This window comes from Pyxicephalus adspersus, chromosome 2, assembly GCF_032062135.1.
Source record: "Pyxicephalus adspersus chromosome 2, UCB_Pads_2.0, whole genome shotgun sequence".
In the NCBI taxonomy this organism is placed as follows: Eukaryota; Metazoa; Chordata; class Amphibia; order Anura; family Pyxicephalidae; genus Pyxicephalus; species Pyxicephalus adspersus.
Window position 1 is genome coordinate 24,740,807 of NC_092859.1, and position 17,441 is coordinate 24,758,247.

A 17,441-nucleotide genomic window follows, 5' to 3' on the forward strand; every position below is an offset into this window, starting at 1 on the left:
GAACGTTCGTCGTTCGTTTTCCGACGATAATAATTGGAAGTGTGTATGTAGCTTTACACTGGAGCTCTGTCCTTGGCTGCCAAGACCTGGTCACATCAACAGGACAAGATGAGGAGGCCAAAAACCACAGTGGAAAAATGACAGTAAAGTGTGTATCAGCAAACCTGTCCAGGAAACTGAGGTAAAGTATTGGGGGGAAGGAGAACAACACTCACAAATGTATAAACCCACGCACCAGGAAACAACCAGCAATAAAGGAACTAAAAGTCCTAGAATTAACTGCTAAAACAAGCAGGATTGACCAGGCCAGAATTAATTTAATTGTAGAACAGCTTAACATACAGAAGAAATAACAAAATTGCAGTTGCTGAAGAACCAACAACCATGGAAACCCAACAGAAAATCCAACCATAAAGTAAGGAGAACCAAAACACAGAACCCAAAAGATCAGAAGTCTGCCTAATGTCTGCTAGGCTTTAAGGAAAGGGAGGGTCTACGACTTGGTGTAAAAATGCCACAAAGACAACAAGGAATCCTAAGCTGTCATCAGAAGACAACAAGACCAGAGTACCATACCATGCAGCATGACATCGAATTGGGATATCAGAGGGGTCCTGCTCAGCATTCTACACTCACTAGATGGGAAACTCAGATGGGGAGAGGCTGATGAACCAAACCAGTGTATGATAAATTGTGTAGAATGGGATCCAAAGTTTTGTTGGCACAAAAGTCCCTATTTTTCCAAGGGAAACAATTTTCACCATTAAGACCAAGGCCATTAGGGTCCAACTACCCTGGAAGGTGAATCAGAAATGCAAAGTCCCTTAGGTCATCCAAAGAAGCAACCTTAGAATTGAATCACCTCGAAACACTAGAATTTCTATATTAAAAAGGTGACCTTCTAGCTAGGTAAGGAGGTTGATGTTGTATGTGGGAAACTGGTATTGATCCAAAATCAGGGACTTCATTAAACAAGTCAAGTTGATCAGAAGTAGAGGTAACTCAGTTCCCAGAAAGGGAAAGAAAGAAACTGCTGAGGGAGACATAGGATGGAACTGAAAAGGAAACATTAACACAAGGGTAATTCAACAGGAGAGAGGGTAATATCTCTCTGAGAGAATGAATCAACCCTAATTTGTGGTGGTCTACAGATCATCCAGCCCCATGCAGCCACCAGACAATGGAGTAAACTCAGTGCAGATACCAGAAGTCCAATATTTTAGTCATTCACACTGAAGAAATGTTGAACATACATAAAACTTCCAGCTTTTAAGAAGGCCAGGACCCAGTCTGTTGTTGCCTGGATTCTGAACATGTAGGAAAATTGAGAGGAAGAGGGTTTACCAGACCACTGGGTAAGGTAAGTGCATTTTCCGCCAATAAAATGATTGATTATGTTAATCAATGGGTCATCCCTCAAAGTCCAAACAAGTTGAAAACTTCTGGGATTCACAGCCCAGCAACATGACCAACAGCTAAGTTACAAGGCTTTTATCACCATCATTAAGCATTTCATTTAATTGTGAATATCTCAATGAAGAGATTTAACCCATACCAATGGGAAATCAAAAGGGCTCGGGCCCAGACCAAGGGAAGGGCCTGTCAGCTAAATCTTAAGTGGGTTTACTAATGCTTATTGATAAAAATGTTTAAAAAATAGTGACATACTCTACCAAAATATAAGTCCCTTGGTTGAGGTAAACCACTGCTGAAACAACTAAGATAGTGGTCCATAGTTTACTCATTCAAGGGTAGATGAGAAATAATTATGAAAAGGAATGTGCAGGAGAGAGCTTAAAACCTACACGGACAGGGTCAACAAAAAAATAGTGGACAATATCAGGTGGATGAGTAGACTGGAGGCTTCTGTACACATAGATCGGATAGAGTCCTAGCTTCTAGAAGAAATGAGAAACCTGACCCAGAACTGTTAGAAGAATGAGAGCTGCAGGCGCTGATTGAAGTGAGGCTCTCTCCGCTGTTTCTAGGATCAGACATGTTGCAGACATTTAGTGGTAGGGCAAACTAACACTCTAGGTATGGGGCAGAATATTGACAACTGGTGACAGATGACGTTTGGTAGGATGAAAGTGACGGGTCACTGTAGGTCAGTAGCAAGAACGAGCTAAAGTTTAGAGTGCCATGTGGTTCTTCAGTATTTAATCACAGAAAAGAAAGTGATCCATTCACTGGATGTTGGCAGCACAAGGTTAAACCCTTTCAGTAGCAGCAAAAAAGAAGATTGATCTAGAATGAAGTAACTTCAAATGTCCAGCATAAAAAGCCTACTCATTGAGTGAGTTTTCAGGGCAAACACAGAGACCAGGCCAGGCTTTGGACCTGTATCTGTAGTTACTGGAAAGTCCCTAAGGGTCATTTTCATGCTGTCCCCACAATGGATTTTCCAGTGGGATCTGGGTGAGACTCAGAACTGATGATCACTCAGACAGCTGAAGAAAGCAGATTTATCCCAGGCTGGCCTACATAACTTTTTGTGTCCAATCCTCCAGTGGGCAGCAGTAATCTAAATGTACAAGAGTTGCTGTATTTCTCAAGAGAATAGACAGAAAAAAAGTTTAGGCTTAACTTTTTAATCTACATTAATGACAGGTCAGGGTACATTTGATGGCCACAATTCTTGTGCCTCAATACTCATCGTGCGGTAACTGCTAGGGGACGCAGGGGAATGGATGGTCAGGAAGATGCAGATAGTTAGCAGCTATGCCTCACACAAGTTTTAACAAGGGAAAAACCTTGTTTTTATTGCAGCAGCCAGAAGAGTGTAATACTATCCGAATTATAGAAAACCTTATTAGCCCTAAAAAGACAAGTAAACGCCTGCTTTAATGAGGAACTCCAAACAAAAAACAAATAGATGAGATAACATGAAAAGGTGTTTTACCTGGCCAAACAATATTATAGTTCTATCTATTTAGTCCCTAAGCTTTACACAAACCTGCAACCTGGCAAGAAGACCTCATTTTTAATTTTTTTTTGCTGCATTTAATACCACTTAGAAGTCTTGTATCTCCCGCAGCCGGTTGACTGCATAATAAAAGTAACAGCTACAGGCCGATAAGTTCATCTCCCTATCCTCTTCTATCAGCATGCACATTGTTAGCACACTAGTACAAATGGTTGGCAGCCCTTTTTTCTTCAGTCAGAACTCTGCTGTACAAGGATGGCAAGAAGCTGACTACAAGTCGGATATATGTGCATCAACAGTTTTCATCTACAAAAATCCATTTACATATTTTTTTTTTAAAATTACAGAGCTGCCCGGGGTAGATATTTACTCCAGTAAGATGTAACAAGGTGTTATGGCTGCTCTGTACCATTACTATTTTTACATTCTGTTTACTTAACAGTAGAGGAAAAGAAAAACAACCGCATCCATGTAAATTCATTAAAGCATTTATAACTGCAACACATTTCATAACAAATGGAAGATGGGGGTGGGAGGTAAAGACATGCGAGGTGTCAATTCTGAAACACAGGGGCATCCATGCGGAGGGGGACTTACTGCTTTCCCGGAGTGTGGTAACCCATCAGAATGCTGAGACAGGGATAAGAAAGAAGGTGAAGTAAGACAGATTTGGTTTTATCAACCCAACTCTCAAAAGTTCAAAAGGAGAATTGTCGACGTTCACACAATAGGCCTTAGATTAAAGATATATGTTGATCTGGACACCTTATAAACTAAAAACAATATTTATTACTAATATGAGTGTTTATTATTACATGTAAGACATATGCTTGATAAGCACCATATTTTAGCCTGTCTGTATGTTTAAATGTACTGTGAATACACCCAAATAAGCGGTTGGCTATTACCAGGCACTGTAACCGGTGAATAGTCTCTTTGACAGGTCATTATGACAGTAATGTAAATATGTATGCAGGTCAGTCTTTTTTTTTTTTTTTTTTGTAGAACCCGTGGAGAGTTCACCTAAAAAAGGAAGCTCCTAAACTTTGGACTGACTGGCTTAAACAAATTCATAAATCTCTTTGCAAATGCACGCTGTTGCATACTCCCCTTGGTTATTTTCTGTTGTTTTAGACCCCCCCCTTAGTATTGTAATTTTACGGATGTATTGTTATATTCTTATCCCTTTGTATTACCCCTCCCACACTTGTTCTCCCTATAAAAAGAAAATTTCTAAATAAAGAATAACTGAGTGAGAAATGATACAGATACCAGAGATATGTGTTATATATATGGACAATTTGAGAACTGCTTTTAGTTTAAATGTGCATTAACGTGTAACAGACTGAACAAGAGGATACTAAAAATTGTAACTGTAACATGAGCTGTATGAGAAAATCTAGCAATACAGCTAACATTTTAATGCTGATGAATATTCCTGAGTTTGTAGATAGCAGAGAGGTATGTCTGTATGTCAAAAAACAGATAGTAGTAATAATAGTACTGTGATTGGAAGATGTGTTATAGGGAGGAAATAAACATCAAGCTTGGCAGATATAGTGAGGAAGTAACCAGAACTTAGAAGAACTTTCTCACCTTCCTTAGCTGGTTCTCCAGCTTCAGATATTCTTCTTTCCTCTGCTCCAAAGCAATTTCCAGGCTCTTCAGTCTAGAATCTTTTTTAAGGCCAGAGGAGGCCAGGGTAGAAGCGTGCTCCTTTAGGTCCAGAAGGGAGGACTGTGGACATATCATTGACATTATTACATTAGATCACAGTACAGAAACTTTATTTAAATAGTTAAAAGGTGAACTCCAGAGAAATACAAAACACACATATAATTGCAGTCCTGATACATTAGAAAAAACTAACTTTGCTTGGAGATGAGAACAACGTGGTATCTCTTTGTCTGGCTGTGTAAATCACTTGCCTGGGAAGAACAAAAATACAAATCCGTTGGCAGGTATATCAGTTCTTTATTACAATAGTGGGAAAAAGAACGTACACTCCCTTTTACATTCTAAGGTTTTTCATCTGAGGGTATAATAAATAAAATATTCTGGTCCATAGCAGGTTTAAAATTATCAAAATCTAACCTGAGGTGTAAAAAAATATGTAAAAAAAATGCAGACACTATGTGTGATAAACCAAGAACACCCCATGATTCAACAGCAAGAACCACCTTTACCAGCAATAATGAAGTCATAGTTTTATTTATGATTTTATCAGTTTCTCAAATCGTTGTGGAAGAATGTGTGTGCTTGGAATCATTGTCCTATTAAATGACCCAATTTCAGCCAAACTTTAACTGTCATACAGTTGGCCTAGCTTTCAACTGTAGAATACTTTGTTGAGGAGGAGTTCATGGTCGACTCAAGGACTGCATAAGCCTAGGTCCTGTGACTGCAAAAAAAAAAAAAAAAAGCTCAGATCATCACCCCTCCACCAATGATGTATTTGGTTCACGTATGTTCCATTGTTCCAAGTGTCTTGTGGGTTTGTTCAGATTCAACTTTGCAAACCTAAGTCATGCTGCTGATATGTTCTCTTTGTAGGATAGAAGCTGGCAACCGTTCCAAACAAGCCATACTTGTGTACTCTTTGGAAATGTGCTGTCATTACCTTTAAAATTAAACATGGTAAATAAGGCCTTATTGCAATTTCTCTGAGCCCTGCACAATATGACCTTCAATGTTTTCCACTTCTGAATAATCTCACTGAAGAATGATAGACTTTGAATTGTTTGAAAATGGCCTTATAGCCCTTCGCAGATTATACACACCTGAATTCTCAAAACCAGCAAACTGGAAAAAAATGTGCTATGTGTGTTATATTTACCTAATTTTGGGACCTGCTTATTTATTTTTGTTATGTCTTGATACCCAAAACCTTACAATAGAAAGGTACTTTCTTTATCTCATAAATGTGTTCCATTTTTGAATTTGTTTGCTGAAGTGCATCTTTTAAGACCATTTAAAAAGTTCAAGAAAGCAAATTGGGCCAGGGTATAGATCTGATGGTTCCCTGGTGGGGGGCTAACACCAATCTAGCGGCAACTTGTTCCGCTGAATCAATAGCCTGCTGGGGAGCTCCCCAAAAGACAAGATATCTGCCACTTCAATAATCTAATATAACCAGTCAAAAATCCAAATAATCAAAAAACACCACCGTACAGCTAGAAAGACAAGATCAGAAATGGGTTTCTTTGGTTAAATGTTTGTAAAACCTCTAAAGAGACAGAGATATAAAATGAACAGAAGGAGAAATGTGTATTCACCTCTTTCTCAGATAAATCTCCCTGTAACTGGCTGACTTTCTCTTTAAGATCTTTCAGTTCCTTTTTGCAAGATTCAAGTTCCTCTTGTTTCTCACGTTCATCGCGGTCTCGCTGCTCTTTCAGACGCTCAATTATTCTTTCCTGAGAAACAAACACAAGAAACATTCTTACCTAATTTAACAAAGAAACGAAAGGGTTTTCCAAACATATTTGCCATTTTATCTTTATTAATCTTAAAGCCCAATTGAAAATGTTGTCAATAGATTAGATGCAGTTTGTTCACAATACGTCAATACTTTACATACATAGAATGGGCACTGCTTAACTTAGGATAAAACCATCCAAACTGGTTGTACAGCCCCTCTTATGAATTCATATGCCCAGCTATGCCATGATGAAGCTGTTACCTTCTCCGCCAGCGCCTCCTCCAGGGTGGTCAGTGCTGTGTCTGTATTGGTGGTGTCTGCCTGAAGAGATTTCACTCTATCCTTTAAGCTGCTCAGCTGTTTCTCCTTGTCCCGTAGCTGTTCTTGCAAATTCTCGATCTGGAAATAGAAAATATGACATGATCTAAATTAAAGAAGAAAAACAGAGATGCAAGTCTAATTCATAATTTGGTAAACATTGGAAACCCCAATGAACACAACAGCTGGCCATAAACAGATAAAGTAGTGGTAGTACACTGAATAATGTCTGAAGGTTTGTTGAAGAGAGCTTCAAAATATTGTTGACAGTCCAAAATAAGTTTATTTATTGAAAGTAACAATAATTAATAAATATGTATTTCCAGGTTCCAAAAGGTAACTTATAACCTCAGAAATCCTAAATATTCTTTTTGAGATCTTTTTTAGTTTATCTTAGTAATGCTCCAATGAGGGGGCTTCTTGGAAGTAAAAAAAAAGTAATGGGTGTATTTTAAATGAACAAACTTTATCTGTATTGTCAACAATATATTGATGCTTCCTTGTGTACATGCTTTTAAAGTATAGGTTTTTATTTTGGATAAAATATGCAATTGTAACCGTACACCCCCTTTAACTTTTCGCAATAACGAGATAAAGCAGGCAGCGAAAGAAAATCCTCTTTTAGGACAGATGTCACCAATCATTACCTGACCACAAATTGTGCCTGATGACCACAACCTCCCCTCTATGGCTCTTCCCCCCCATTAAATCTTTTCCAGGTTGTTCCCATATGAAACAATGGCAGGGTCCTCTTCTCCTTTTGTGTATCTGCCTGTCGTTTGCAACCCCCTTTTCAATTCACAGCGCTGCATAATATGTTAGCACTTTATAAATACAGTTTTTTTATTATTAATATAATAATAAAAAAAACATAATATGCAGTGACACAGGTTTGTTCAGATTGCTTGACTGTGAGATTGTAAAAAAGGAGAATTTCATTTTATATTCTTCACCTGTGGAAAACAGGGAACCTCATAAACTACTACTTTTTTACTGAGAAATGAAACTGGGTTAAGTGACAGACAATGTGTATACAAAGATGCATCTAACAAAACAAAACAATCTATTTCCATCCAAGATGACTGAACTCCCAGTTTCGGAACCCACAGCTCACAATATTCGTATGCTTTCTCGTCCTGGTTGCCCTCAGTTTTACAATTTTTCTCTCTACTACCATCTAAATGTTAAGCAAAGCCACACAGTGACCGCAGGAAAGCGCCTGGCCAAATGGACAAACAAACCTCCCAGTTTATTGCTGTGTTTTACTGCCCTTTAATTAATCAGAATTTCAGGCCGCAGCAGGACTCTTGGAAGACTCTTACGCATGAAGGACAGACCCAAGTTCCAAAAATACCTGAAGGCATTAAATGCGCCCTTTCAGGAAAAGAGGGCAGAGCAGGAAGTCCCGGGAGACGAGACGTGTTTGTCGTCTGAAAACACCTCTTGGCTCATAGTGAAGGGTTAATGGGCGAGTGTGTGGCCAGCTTTATCATCTTCACCATGTATTAGGCCAGACCATAGGAAGCTTTGAGGTCAATGCTGCTGCTGCTGCTGCTGCTGGTGGTGGGGTATGCTTAGTTCTTTTTAATGGTGAAATGTTTTAAAAACCCATTCAGCAATTTGTAAATTTGCCTTCATATTATTTACTATCCATCACACTAGCCTACGATTAGTTTGTATAAAATGTCACTGCAATATAAATCATGCTGTAGTTCAGTTTTAAGTAGATTTAAACCAAAGAGCAAAATTTCATATGAACTTTAACATAATCATTTTATTTTCAATGTTAATGTTAAAACTGCAGCTGACATTAAAATAATCACCAGTGGTTAACCCAAAAGGGCCCACTTTCTGTTATGGGTGACAACTCCTTGTTACGGTCTCCTAATAGTGCTCCTAAGATGTCACCCTGTCACATGGACATACTAGTTTGGGGTTGTGGTTTTAAAGTTTTTAGGCTAATCCAATGAGACTGGAAATAGCAGCTCACATATTTCTAACATTGTAGGAGAACCTAAAAGTCCAACTGTGTCCACACAATGAACATTATACGTATGTGTATTAATAAAAAGTAGTACATAAGTTTTAAAAACAAGTCAACTCTAAGAATGATGTTTTACCAACAGTAAGACAAACTTAATGAAATGCCATGACATAAAGAATATAAGATTCAGGCAAAATAGTTGCCTGAAAGGTTTCCTCTCCAAGACATGGAGATTGTAAAAGCAACTCTGTACTTTCTGGATGAGTTTTTTTTTCACATATATATATATATATATAAATTGCACATGGCCTTAAATTCAGCACTATGAATCACATCTGGGCATGTCTTACAAATCTATAAGTGCAGATCGCCATCTAGTGGTCAAACAAAACAAAACACCCTTTACAAACACAGCAAGTTAGAGATGGAAATGCTTGAGATAGGAAAATAACTTTCCCTTATTGCACCTAAGAGAAATTAAGTCCCATAATATCTCTGAATCCCCCTTTTGAATGGACTAGTTCAGATGTAATCTGTCTGTAATATTGATCATTTTGCGTCAATGTTTTTTGACTCAAGTCAAGTTTTGACTCAAACAAGTATGCATTTAGGAACTCCAAGTCTCCTTTGTGCATGCCTACATTGTATTCAGCCACACAAGGAAAGTTGCGTAATTGCTGCCTTCTTCTACAGATAAGGCTTTTAAAAAAAAAAAAAAAGTGAATAAGGTCTGACATGGTCACATTATAGTTTTTTTACTGACTGCCAAACTAAAAACATATATACTCAGGAATTAACCAATATTTGTTTTTAACCTGAAAATGGCATTAGAAAAAGAAGCTTAGTATATACTGGTATATGGTCATGTCCACTTGAAGAGTGTATAAAAAACTTGCCATCTGAGACATTGTTACACGCTTTAAATGAGAATGCAGAACTATCTATTGTAATGTGCAAAAGATAATTTAAGAACAAGTGACCCATCATAACCATCTCCAAAGTACAAAATACTTTAACCTGTAAAAAAAAGAAGAGAAAATATAGAGGGAACCCATGCTATTTTAGTCCCCCCCCCCCCTTTTAAAAAATGTTTAAAAAGCACAAAATGTATTTATTTAAAGTATTTGTATTGGCATTTCCTTTGATTACTGATTTGAATGGTAGCAGTGACGGACTCATTTGTGCCCTGACATTATTAGGTAACCCGGCAGCTTTGTTTCTAAGTGGCAAAAGTACATGAGACCAATTTCATTCATTTTAACTGCTTATATGCTTGCTCTAAAAATTACTTACTACAAAAAAACTAAAACCAGAGTAAATCAAGCAACAAGTATTTTTTAGGAGGATGTCCGTAATAGTACATAGATACAGAGATATAGAGTTGGTCCACCCTTGCAGCTCCAACAGCCTTTGTTTTTCTAGGATAGCTTTTTACATGATTTTGCATTGTGCCTGTGGAATTGTTTTGTCCATTTGTGGGGTCAGACACTGATGTTTTATGATAAGGGCTGACTTGCAGTCAACATTCCAAATCATCCCAAAGGGCTCTGTGAAGGCCACACAAGTTCCCTTCACGCCAAACCAGTAAAACCATGTTTATGGAGCTGGATTTGTATACAGGGAACAGAGAAAGACCTTCCCCAAACTGCTGTCACAAGGTTAGTAGCACTCGGCTATCTAAAATGTCTTTCAATAATAAAGAATATAAAACAGCTGGAAACATTTTAATTCATTATTTGGATTAGCGTACACAGATTTCGTTTGGCTTTAGATTAGATATTTCACTTATCACAGGTATAACAATAATATTTTTGCCAAAATAACTCCTACCTTCTTTTGCAGCACATTGACTTTCCTCTCCTTGACATCCAACATATCCTTGAGGTCATGGATCTCGCCAGATAAGGTGCCTTTCTCTTCAGACATTTCCTGGATCTGTTTTGTTTTTCTATTCAGCATGGTCTCCTTTTCTTCCAGACGCAAACGAAGAGCATCCACCTACAGGTAAAACACAGTGGCTTAAATATAATCACACTGGCTTTTATTTTACTGTTCCTGGCATCTGTCCCCTTATTAACATGATGAGTGTGTGTGTATGATTTTATACACACACACACACACACACACATAAAACATATATACATACACATATACACACACACATATACACCTTTCAACTACATACCCTATTTTAGACCCAGTCATGACAATATTGGATCTCTGTGCTTCTTTATGTGTTACAGGCAGATTATGGCTGGTAGGCTGGGCCAGCATGCTGCTTTACATTGCTTTCTGAAAACAAAACATCACGCAGCCTTTCAAGGGCCCTTAAGCAGGCATTGGACTGGATCTTGAAAGGAGTTATGAAATTCCAATTTGGGAAGCTTGAAGTGTACAGAATTCAAATTAAGCAATTTAATTATAAAAGGAGCCTGTACAAACATGCAAAACCAATTGTAAGGCTGCCGCTAAAGAGGAACTAAGCTTATGGATGGGTGGTGAGCCATTACCATATTTAGGGCATATGCTTACCCTGTGTAATCATCCTGCAGCAATGACTGGTCCAGAACCTTTCATGGCTGCATGAATGGAACACTCCATCTTTACCGCCAGCTCCACAGTGGTCTTCCATGGGGAAGGCAAATCTCTTCATTCATTAGATGATGTAATTGAGTTACATTATCCCCGGTGGCTGACTATGTGTGCGGCAATGCTAATACAAAAAGCCACCAGGAGCTAGGGAGTTATTTTTTTGACAAAAGAGCTATTGCATGTCTGCTATAATTTTAGGCAGTATACTTCAAGCTGTATTAGCTAAAACTTTGTCAAAGTTAAACCATTTTCTTCAGGTTCATAGTTCATTGGTGGCAGTCCATTCTGCCAGTTTTCTATGAATCAGTGATATCACAGCGACATGAGACACTCTCTAACTTGTGCAGCTGTAATCTAACTAACCCCCAGTGAGTGCTGACTGTCTGGACCCTCAGAATAGCTTCCCTCAGAATGGCTTCCCTGCCAAGTTCAAATGTGCTTAATGGGTTACATATAATAAATTTACAATTGTCTCCATTCCTTACCTCAGTTTGCAAGATGGCCGCCCGCTGCTCCTTGGCAGTAAGCGATTCCTTCAGGACCTCCACATGCTGTTTGCTATCTGAAAATTGGTTGGTGAGAGTCTCCAGTTTGGTCTGTAGTGCCAGCAGCTCGGTGTCTTTACGAGAGAGTTCTTGCTTGACCTGCCCAATCTGTAGGGAGCAAAACGAGCAGAAGAAAAATAATTAATTGGGGTAGAAAATCAAACACAATAAATGCAAACATTCACTTAGTGAATGTCACAAGGCGCCTCCTTCTACATCTATAGATAAAGGCTGATAAGTAATTTTCAAGACACTGGTCAAAGAACATCTCAAGGAGCACAAAGGACAGCATATAGTCTGTCACTAATTGATTTGACTGATATAGGCGATTAGACTATTGATACCTACTGAAACTTCTGAATACCAACACGCATTCATGTTTTACAGCTCTTAGTTTGGCAGTACAAGTTCTAAATCTAAACCCAAATTCAGGTGGCATTAGTTTGTGTCTAAAGTCAGCTGCCACTGTGAGCATTCTTTAAATTTTAATTATTTTTTGTTTTGTTTTCGTGTTTATTATTATTTTCACCCGTCCCTATTGTGTGCAATCAAGAGCTAGCAGCATTTTGGCTGCAATGCTTATCTTCCAAACGTACTGAGGAATGTTTCTGGGGGAGCCAATTAACCTAGTTGCAGATTTTTGGAGGCATAGGGAAAACCGGAGTACCCAGAGAAAACACACATGAACATAGGGTAGTTTTTAAAACACAACTTTAGTCATTTTTTTTTCTATCTGGCACAGAGAAAAAATGGTTTAAAGCCATTTGTGTCTTTGTATTGCTCACTGAGGAGCTTTCCTCCTAACTTGTGTCAGACAGGTAGAGATGGAAAATTTACATAACAAGTATTGTTGTATTGCTGTCCATAGCTTCTGGCAAAAAAATGACAACTGCACTTTCGTTTTGTTTTGGTTTTTTTTTGTTATTTTTGTATGAGTGTCACTTGGACAGAAAGTGATAGAAATTCTTCCTAACGGAGACACAAGAGAAATAAAAACCTGACAAAAACTCATTAGGAAACAGTAAATCCTAAATGCAGCTACAATTAGCCATTTACACCCACTTGTGAAGGGAAATGGACTAGCACAACAATCACTCTTGGAAATTCTTTTAGGGACCTACAGGAAACGGGAACCTGCAAGTCCTGCTTTAAAAGGACAACATAATTTCTAAATGTCATTAGTCATTACATAATAAAGGCATTGGATTAGAGTGTTAAAATATCTAAAAAAAAGTATTAAAAAAATTAAAAATACATATATTAGTATAGAACTTGTATTTTATGGTAATGGGGCAGATGTGTCAATGCTGTTTACAGAAAGTGATTTTACTAAGCAGTATATCAATATTTCCTTGACACATCTATTTCCATATAGACATCCCCTTTAGGCATTTGTCAATTAAAAAAAGTCAGAAAATAGCTCTGTAAAGCCTGCAGAAAATCTCATGTATGAGTTACTGCACTGGAACTAGGAAATTACAAAGATATAAATTGGCTTCATTAAAAAAAAATGTTTAGGAATTTCAAACTGAGCTATTCTTAAGATTTAATTTTAAAGTGGTAAATATTTCTTTATGATAAAATGATATAGGTTATTTCTAGCAGTGCAATCAACGCCAGTGTTACTAACTGCTGTTACATAGCACTAATATCAGTTACAAAATAGGTCACTTTTCTTTTCAGGCCTATCGATAAGAAGAAACATGGAGCCTGATATATGAAACCTTTCCAAGGCTGTAGAGGATACACTTTCATTAGTGAAGCTGGGTGATCCAGCAAACCTGGAATTGATTACATAAAATCATTTGCTATTTGCTAGCAGATGTTTTGAATCCTGGACCAAATCCATTCCAGGTTTGCTGGATCACCCAGCTTCACTGATGAAAGTGTATCCTTTCCAGTCTTGAAGAGCTTTAATAATTCAGGCTCATTGCGTTGCACTACAAAAGACAGCATGTATATAATAAAGTATCACTGCCCCCATGTACATATACAAACTAAACATTTTTTTTTTAAACATTAACAGATAAATTTACTACATCAAACAAGTGACAATGACATACATGTCTTAAACAAAAAATAAAAAAGAGAGATTTCTTCAGGCAGTTAGCATGAGTTATTGCATTATATCAGAGTAAAGGATAAGGTGAGACAAACATAATAGACGTCTGGAAACCCCAGAGTGACAAAGGAGAGGTTAAAGTGTTAGAGACACCCCTAGAGTTATATCCAGAGCAGAAAGGTAAAAGCGGCACAGACCGCCTTGAGGAGACACAGCAAGCCAGCGGACAGACAGAACGTGGAGCCTTACGCCAGACAGCTCCGTCTGAAGAGCTGAAACTTTCTTCTTCAGCTCCTCCGCCTGGCTCTCCTTGGCACTCAGCTCCTCTTTCAGCTGATCTACCTGTCAGGACATTGAGCATGTTATACAGTCAGAACATATTTGTTACCAACAAAAAAAAAACATTGCAGGGACTGATGGATCAGTTGATCAAATTTACCGGCAGAAAAGGAGGTTAGGTCTAGGGTGAATTAAATGTGATAGTAAGAGACTGTCAGGACCCGAGATGAGAGTCTGCGATTTGCAGAGAAAAAAAAAACTGTGCCAAAGTAGATGTGAATACGCCATAAAGGCACCTCAAGTCACGTGGCTAAAGTTGGAATGGAAATTTGGAGTTTCAGCAGCGGAAAAATTGCAAAATAACATTTAATTTCCTCATTGTTTCCATCTCAGTTGTGTTACATGGCTGTATGATATAGGAAGGATAGTAAATCTTTTCCAACCTAGCTGCTTTTGTGTTTGAGATTTTGTGTCCAAGCCTGGTCATCTCTTATTTGCCTCTGGTCCACTACATAAGCACACAATCCCACCCTTAGCTCCATTCATTGGAAAGGCACAAATCACCTCTGTATGCCTCGCTGTATTAAATAGGCATCACACCTTTTTCTTCACTTTGCTAACAGATTTCCCTGTGCTCTTTCAGGCATTCTTGCTTATCCACAAGCTAACAATATAGCACTACATTGGGGTATAAATTTAGCACCTGGACTTAATGAAAGGTAGAAAAAGCTTAAAGCAGTTAGGCACTTTATTTTCTTTTTTAGTGTATTCTGAAATTTTGATGGTCTCAGCAAAGCTAAGAGATTAGACTGTGAGAAAGTTGTATGACATTCCAAAAAATTAAATCTGTAACTTAGACCATCAAGTAGGGTAGATCTTAAACATGGAAACATCTCAACAAACTAAAACTTATCCTTATAATAAATAATTACTATGCTTATTTGAGGTGAAAGGTTTGTAATAGGTTTTGTCAAGAAAGAATATCAGGGACAGCCTGATAAAAAAATCTTAGGTGCTTGGCCAGGAGATTGGTATTTAAAGAAGAAAATGTCAGCAATAGCTGGCACTGTGTCTATTCCCTGACAGGTTAGACTTTGAAAATTTATAGAATTATCTAATACTGGAAAAAATTCTAGCTTTTCAATTTAGGAATGGTATGAGAAGCCAATTTCTTAAAGCAGAACTGAACTCATTGTGTTTAGTTTGCTATTTTGCATTGTTCACAGGCATATTTTTGACTTTAGTGTGATAAAAAAAAAATGTAATACAAAAAGTGTTTTTTTTTTTGCCTTTCAATACTTTCTCCCTCAGTGTGGCATGGGCACATTAAACAGCCAAAGGCCTTTTTTGGATTCACTAGCCACAGAAATATGTGACAGATCATGTAAGGGAAGGAGGGGAATGGAAGAAAGTTGGCTCCTGAGCAGCTTCACATACCCATAATAGACACATAGATTGGAGCATCAAGAGCGCAAGTAGTAATTTGGGGGGTGGAGATGAGATTACTTTAAAAGATGCTTGAGAAATATAAACAAAGCTTAAAATAGGATTTCCGTTGTAAAAGTTACTATACTTAGTATAATTTGTTTTTTTTTTTCCCCTAGCCAGAACTTGAAGAGTTCACTTCCGAGTTAATATGTACTTAAAATTGTTCTTTTGTACAACATGTATAAAAAATAAACAGTATGTGTTGCACCAACCCAGACTTGTATATTAAAAATCTGATCGCAGATTCTCAGAAATCACTGCCTAGTTTTTCAAGGTGTGCTGTATGCAGCGTTTATATTCTGTCTTCCAGTGCTAGTGCACTGGAGCGCATGCTAAAGCTGAATGGCTTTAGGCTCTACCACAATATTGGTTAACCATGAAACATAAACGGTTTGGTTTAGGCTCCTTTGTCTAAGTCCAAGATTTTGCTGTTGGAGGTGTTCTGTTTCAACTCCAGAGAAGCAAAAATCTTACAATCAGTCATAAAAGTTGCAGACACCGAAGACCCTTTTCGTAATGGCAGTATTGAAGAGTCAGTGCGGACGACCAGCACCGTGCAGAGCTAGATTACCTTGTTTTTCATGAACTTGGAGTGACTCCGATAGACCTCCATTTGTTTTATCTCCTCCTCACGCTCTTCAGTAGTTAAGGCTCCGTTGGACTTCAGCATTTGGATCTCATCTTCCAGGTCCCTCAGTCCACGTTCCATCGACGTGATCTTAGAGTCCTACAGGAAAATAATGCCATGACTACGACTTTCCAGAGTGGCTTATGCTACTCTATCAGACTGCTATGACTAACTTAAGCTGGCAAACCAAATTTAGGTCACAAAACATTAATGTCCTCCTTGTATGATCAAGAAAAACTCCAAAATTGGAAAGTAGTCTCAAAGAATGTGACCTGGAGTAATGGTGGTAAACATCCTCACTCCTAGGAAGTTCTTAGGAGGATTATGGATGTAGAAGTAGGACGATTTTATCTAACAAGAAGATGAGATGGGTCTTCTTCACAAGTCTAGTTAATAGACCCTCTTTCCAAAAGAATTGTCAGCTCAAACAGCAAAAAGCTCACCAGATTACTGGCAGATCATTGGGTATGCTTCTGTATTTCCAGCAAATGTGAATATTAAACTCATACATTAAAGAAGGGAACAACATAATCTCTTCTGTGATAACTAATATTATTTCTGCCAAGAAAGCAGTTGCCAAGTCACATCCTTTGTTGAGGGAATAACAGTGATACACTTGTTTGTGCTGGACTACAGAAGTATGTTGCGTCGGCATGTTATTGTGGTATTTGCACCTAATGAAGGTTACTGTCTACCTATCACAACACAGTGACATAAAAACGCCGCTGCACCCTACCGTGCAAGATTGGAAGTGTCTTGGAAATTTGGAGTTGCATTTCTGATAAGCGACAGAAGATTCAGGCTTTATTTGGATAAATGAAAAATGAAATCATAAATTACGTATTCAAAGTATAATGCTACTTTTTGGAGAGGTTTTTTTGCTCGGGAGTTCAGCTTTAAGGAAATAAGAAAATAGGACAGGAAATAGGAACACCAACGTAAAGCTTTAATAATCTACCATTTCTATAAACTATACCTAAAAGGCACAATCACACACAAGCAAAGCCTTTTTTTTTCCATTATTTTATATTTAGGGTAAAGCGGCCATCAGTGTAGCTGGTATCTATTCGCGCACACAATTTCAGCTGCCGCCCGCATTTGAGTGATGAGCGCAATTTTCCACCATGTCAGCAATTTCTGAATTTCAAGTAAGAGTTTATTTTTTTATTATTTGACAAATAGACATTATGATGGAATA

General features: G+C 38.0%; 1 protein-coding gene and 1 long non-coding RNA gene across 12 annotated transcripts in view; one reads left to right on the forward strand and one right to left on the reverse strand.

Moving 5' to 3' along the window:
- The window catches only part of LOC140323190 (uncharacterized), an 18,544-nt gene extending 14,451 nt beyond the window's left edge, over window positions 1-4,093 (forward strand). The window contains exon 3 of the long non-coding RNA XR_011919313.1: window positions 3,932-4,093. This is a non-coding gene — a long non-coding RNA (uncharacterized lncRNA). The remainder of the gene's footprint in view (window positions 1-3,931) is intronic.
- The window catches only part of ERC1 (ELKS/RAB6-interacting/CAST family member 1), a 150,411-nt gene that overhangs the window by 71,806 nt on the left and 61,164 nt on the right, over window positions 1-17,441 (reverse strand). For 4 of the 11 annotated variants that reach the window (XM_072400057.1, XM_072400053.1, XM_072400060.1 and 1 more), the window contains exons 5-12: window positions 16,187-16,342; window positions 14,098-14,190; window positions 11,727-11,894; window positions 10,480-10,647; window positions 6,609-6,746; window positions 6,202-6,342; window positions 4,523-4,663; window positions 3,524-3,556 (exon numbers count right to left, since the gene is read on the reverse strand). In XM_072400057.1, coding sequence (XP_072256158.1) covers window positions 3,524-3,556; window positions 4,523-4,663; window positions 6,202-6,342; window positions 6,609-6,746; window positions 10,480-10,647; window positions 11,727-11,894; window positions 14,098-14,190; window positions 16,187-16,342 — 1,038 coding nt within the window. The remainder of the gene's footprint in view (window positions 1-3,523; window positions 3,557-4,522; window positions 4,664-6,201; window positions 6,343-6,608; window positions 6,747-10,479; window positions 10,648-11,726; window positions 11,895-14,097; window positions 14,191-16,186; window positions 16,343-17,441) is intronic. The other 7 variants (XM_072400056.1, XM_072400063.1, XM_072400061.1 and 4 more) reach the window with 4 other exon arrangements.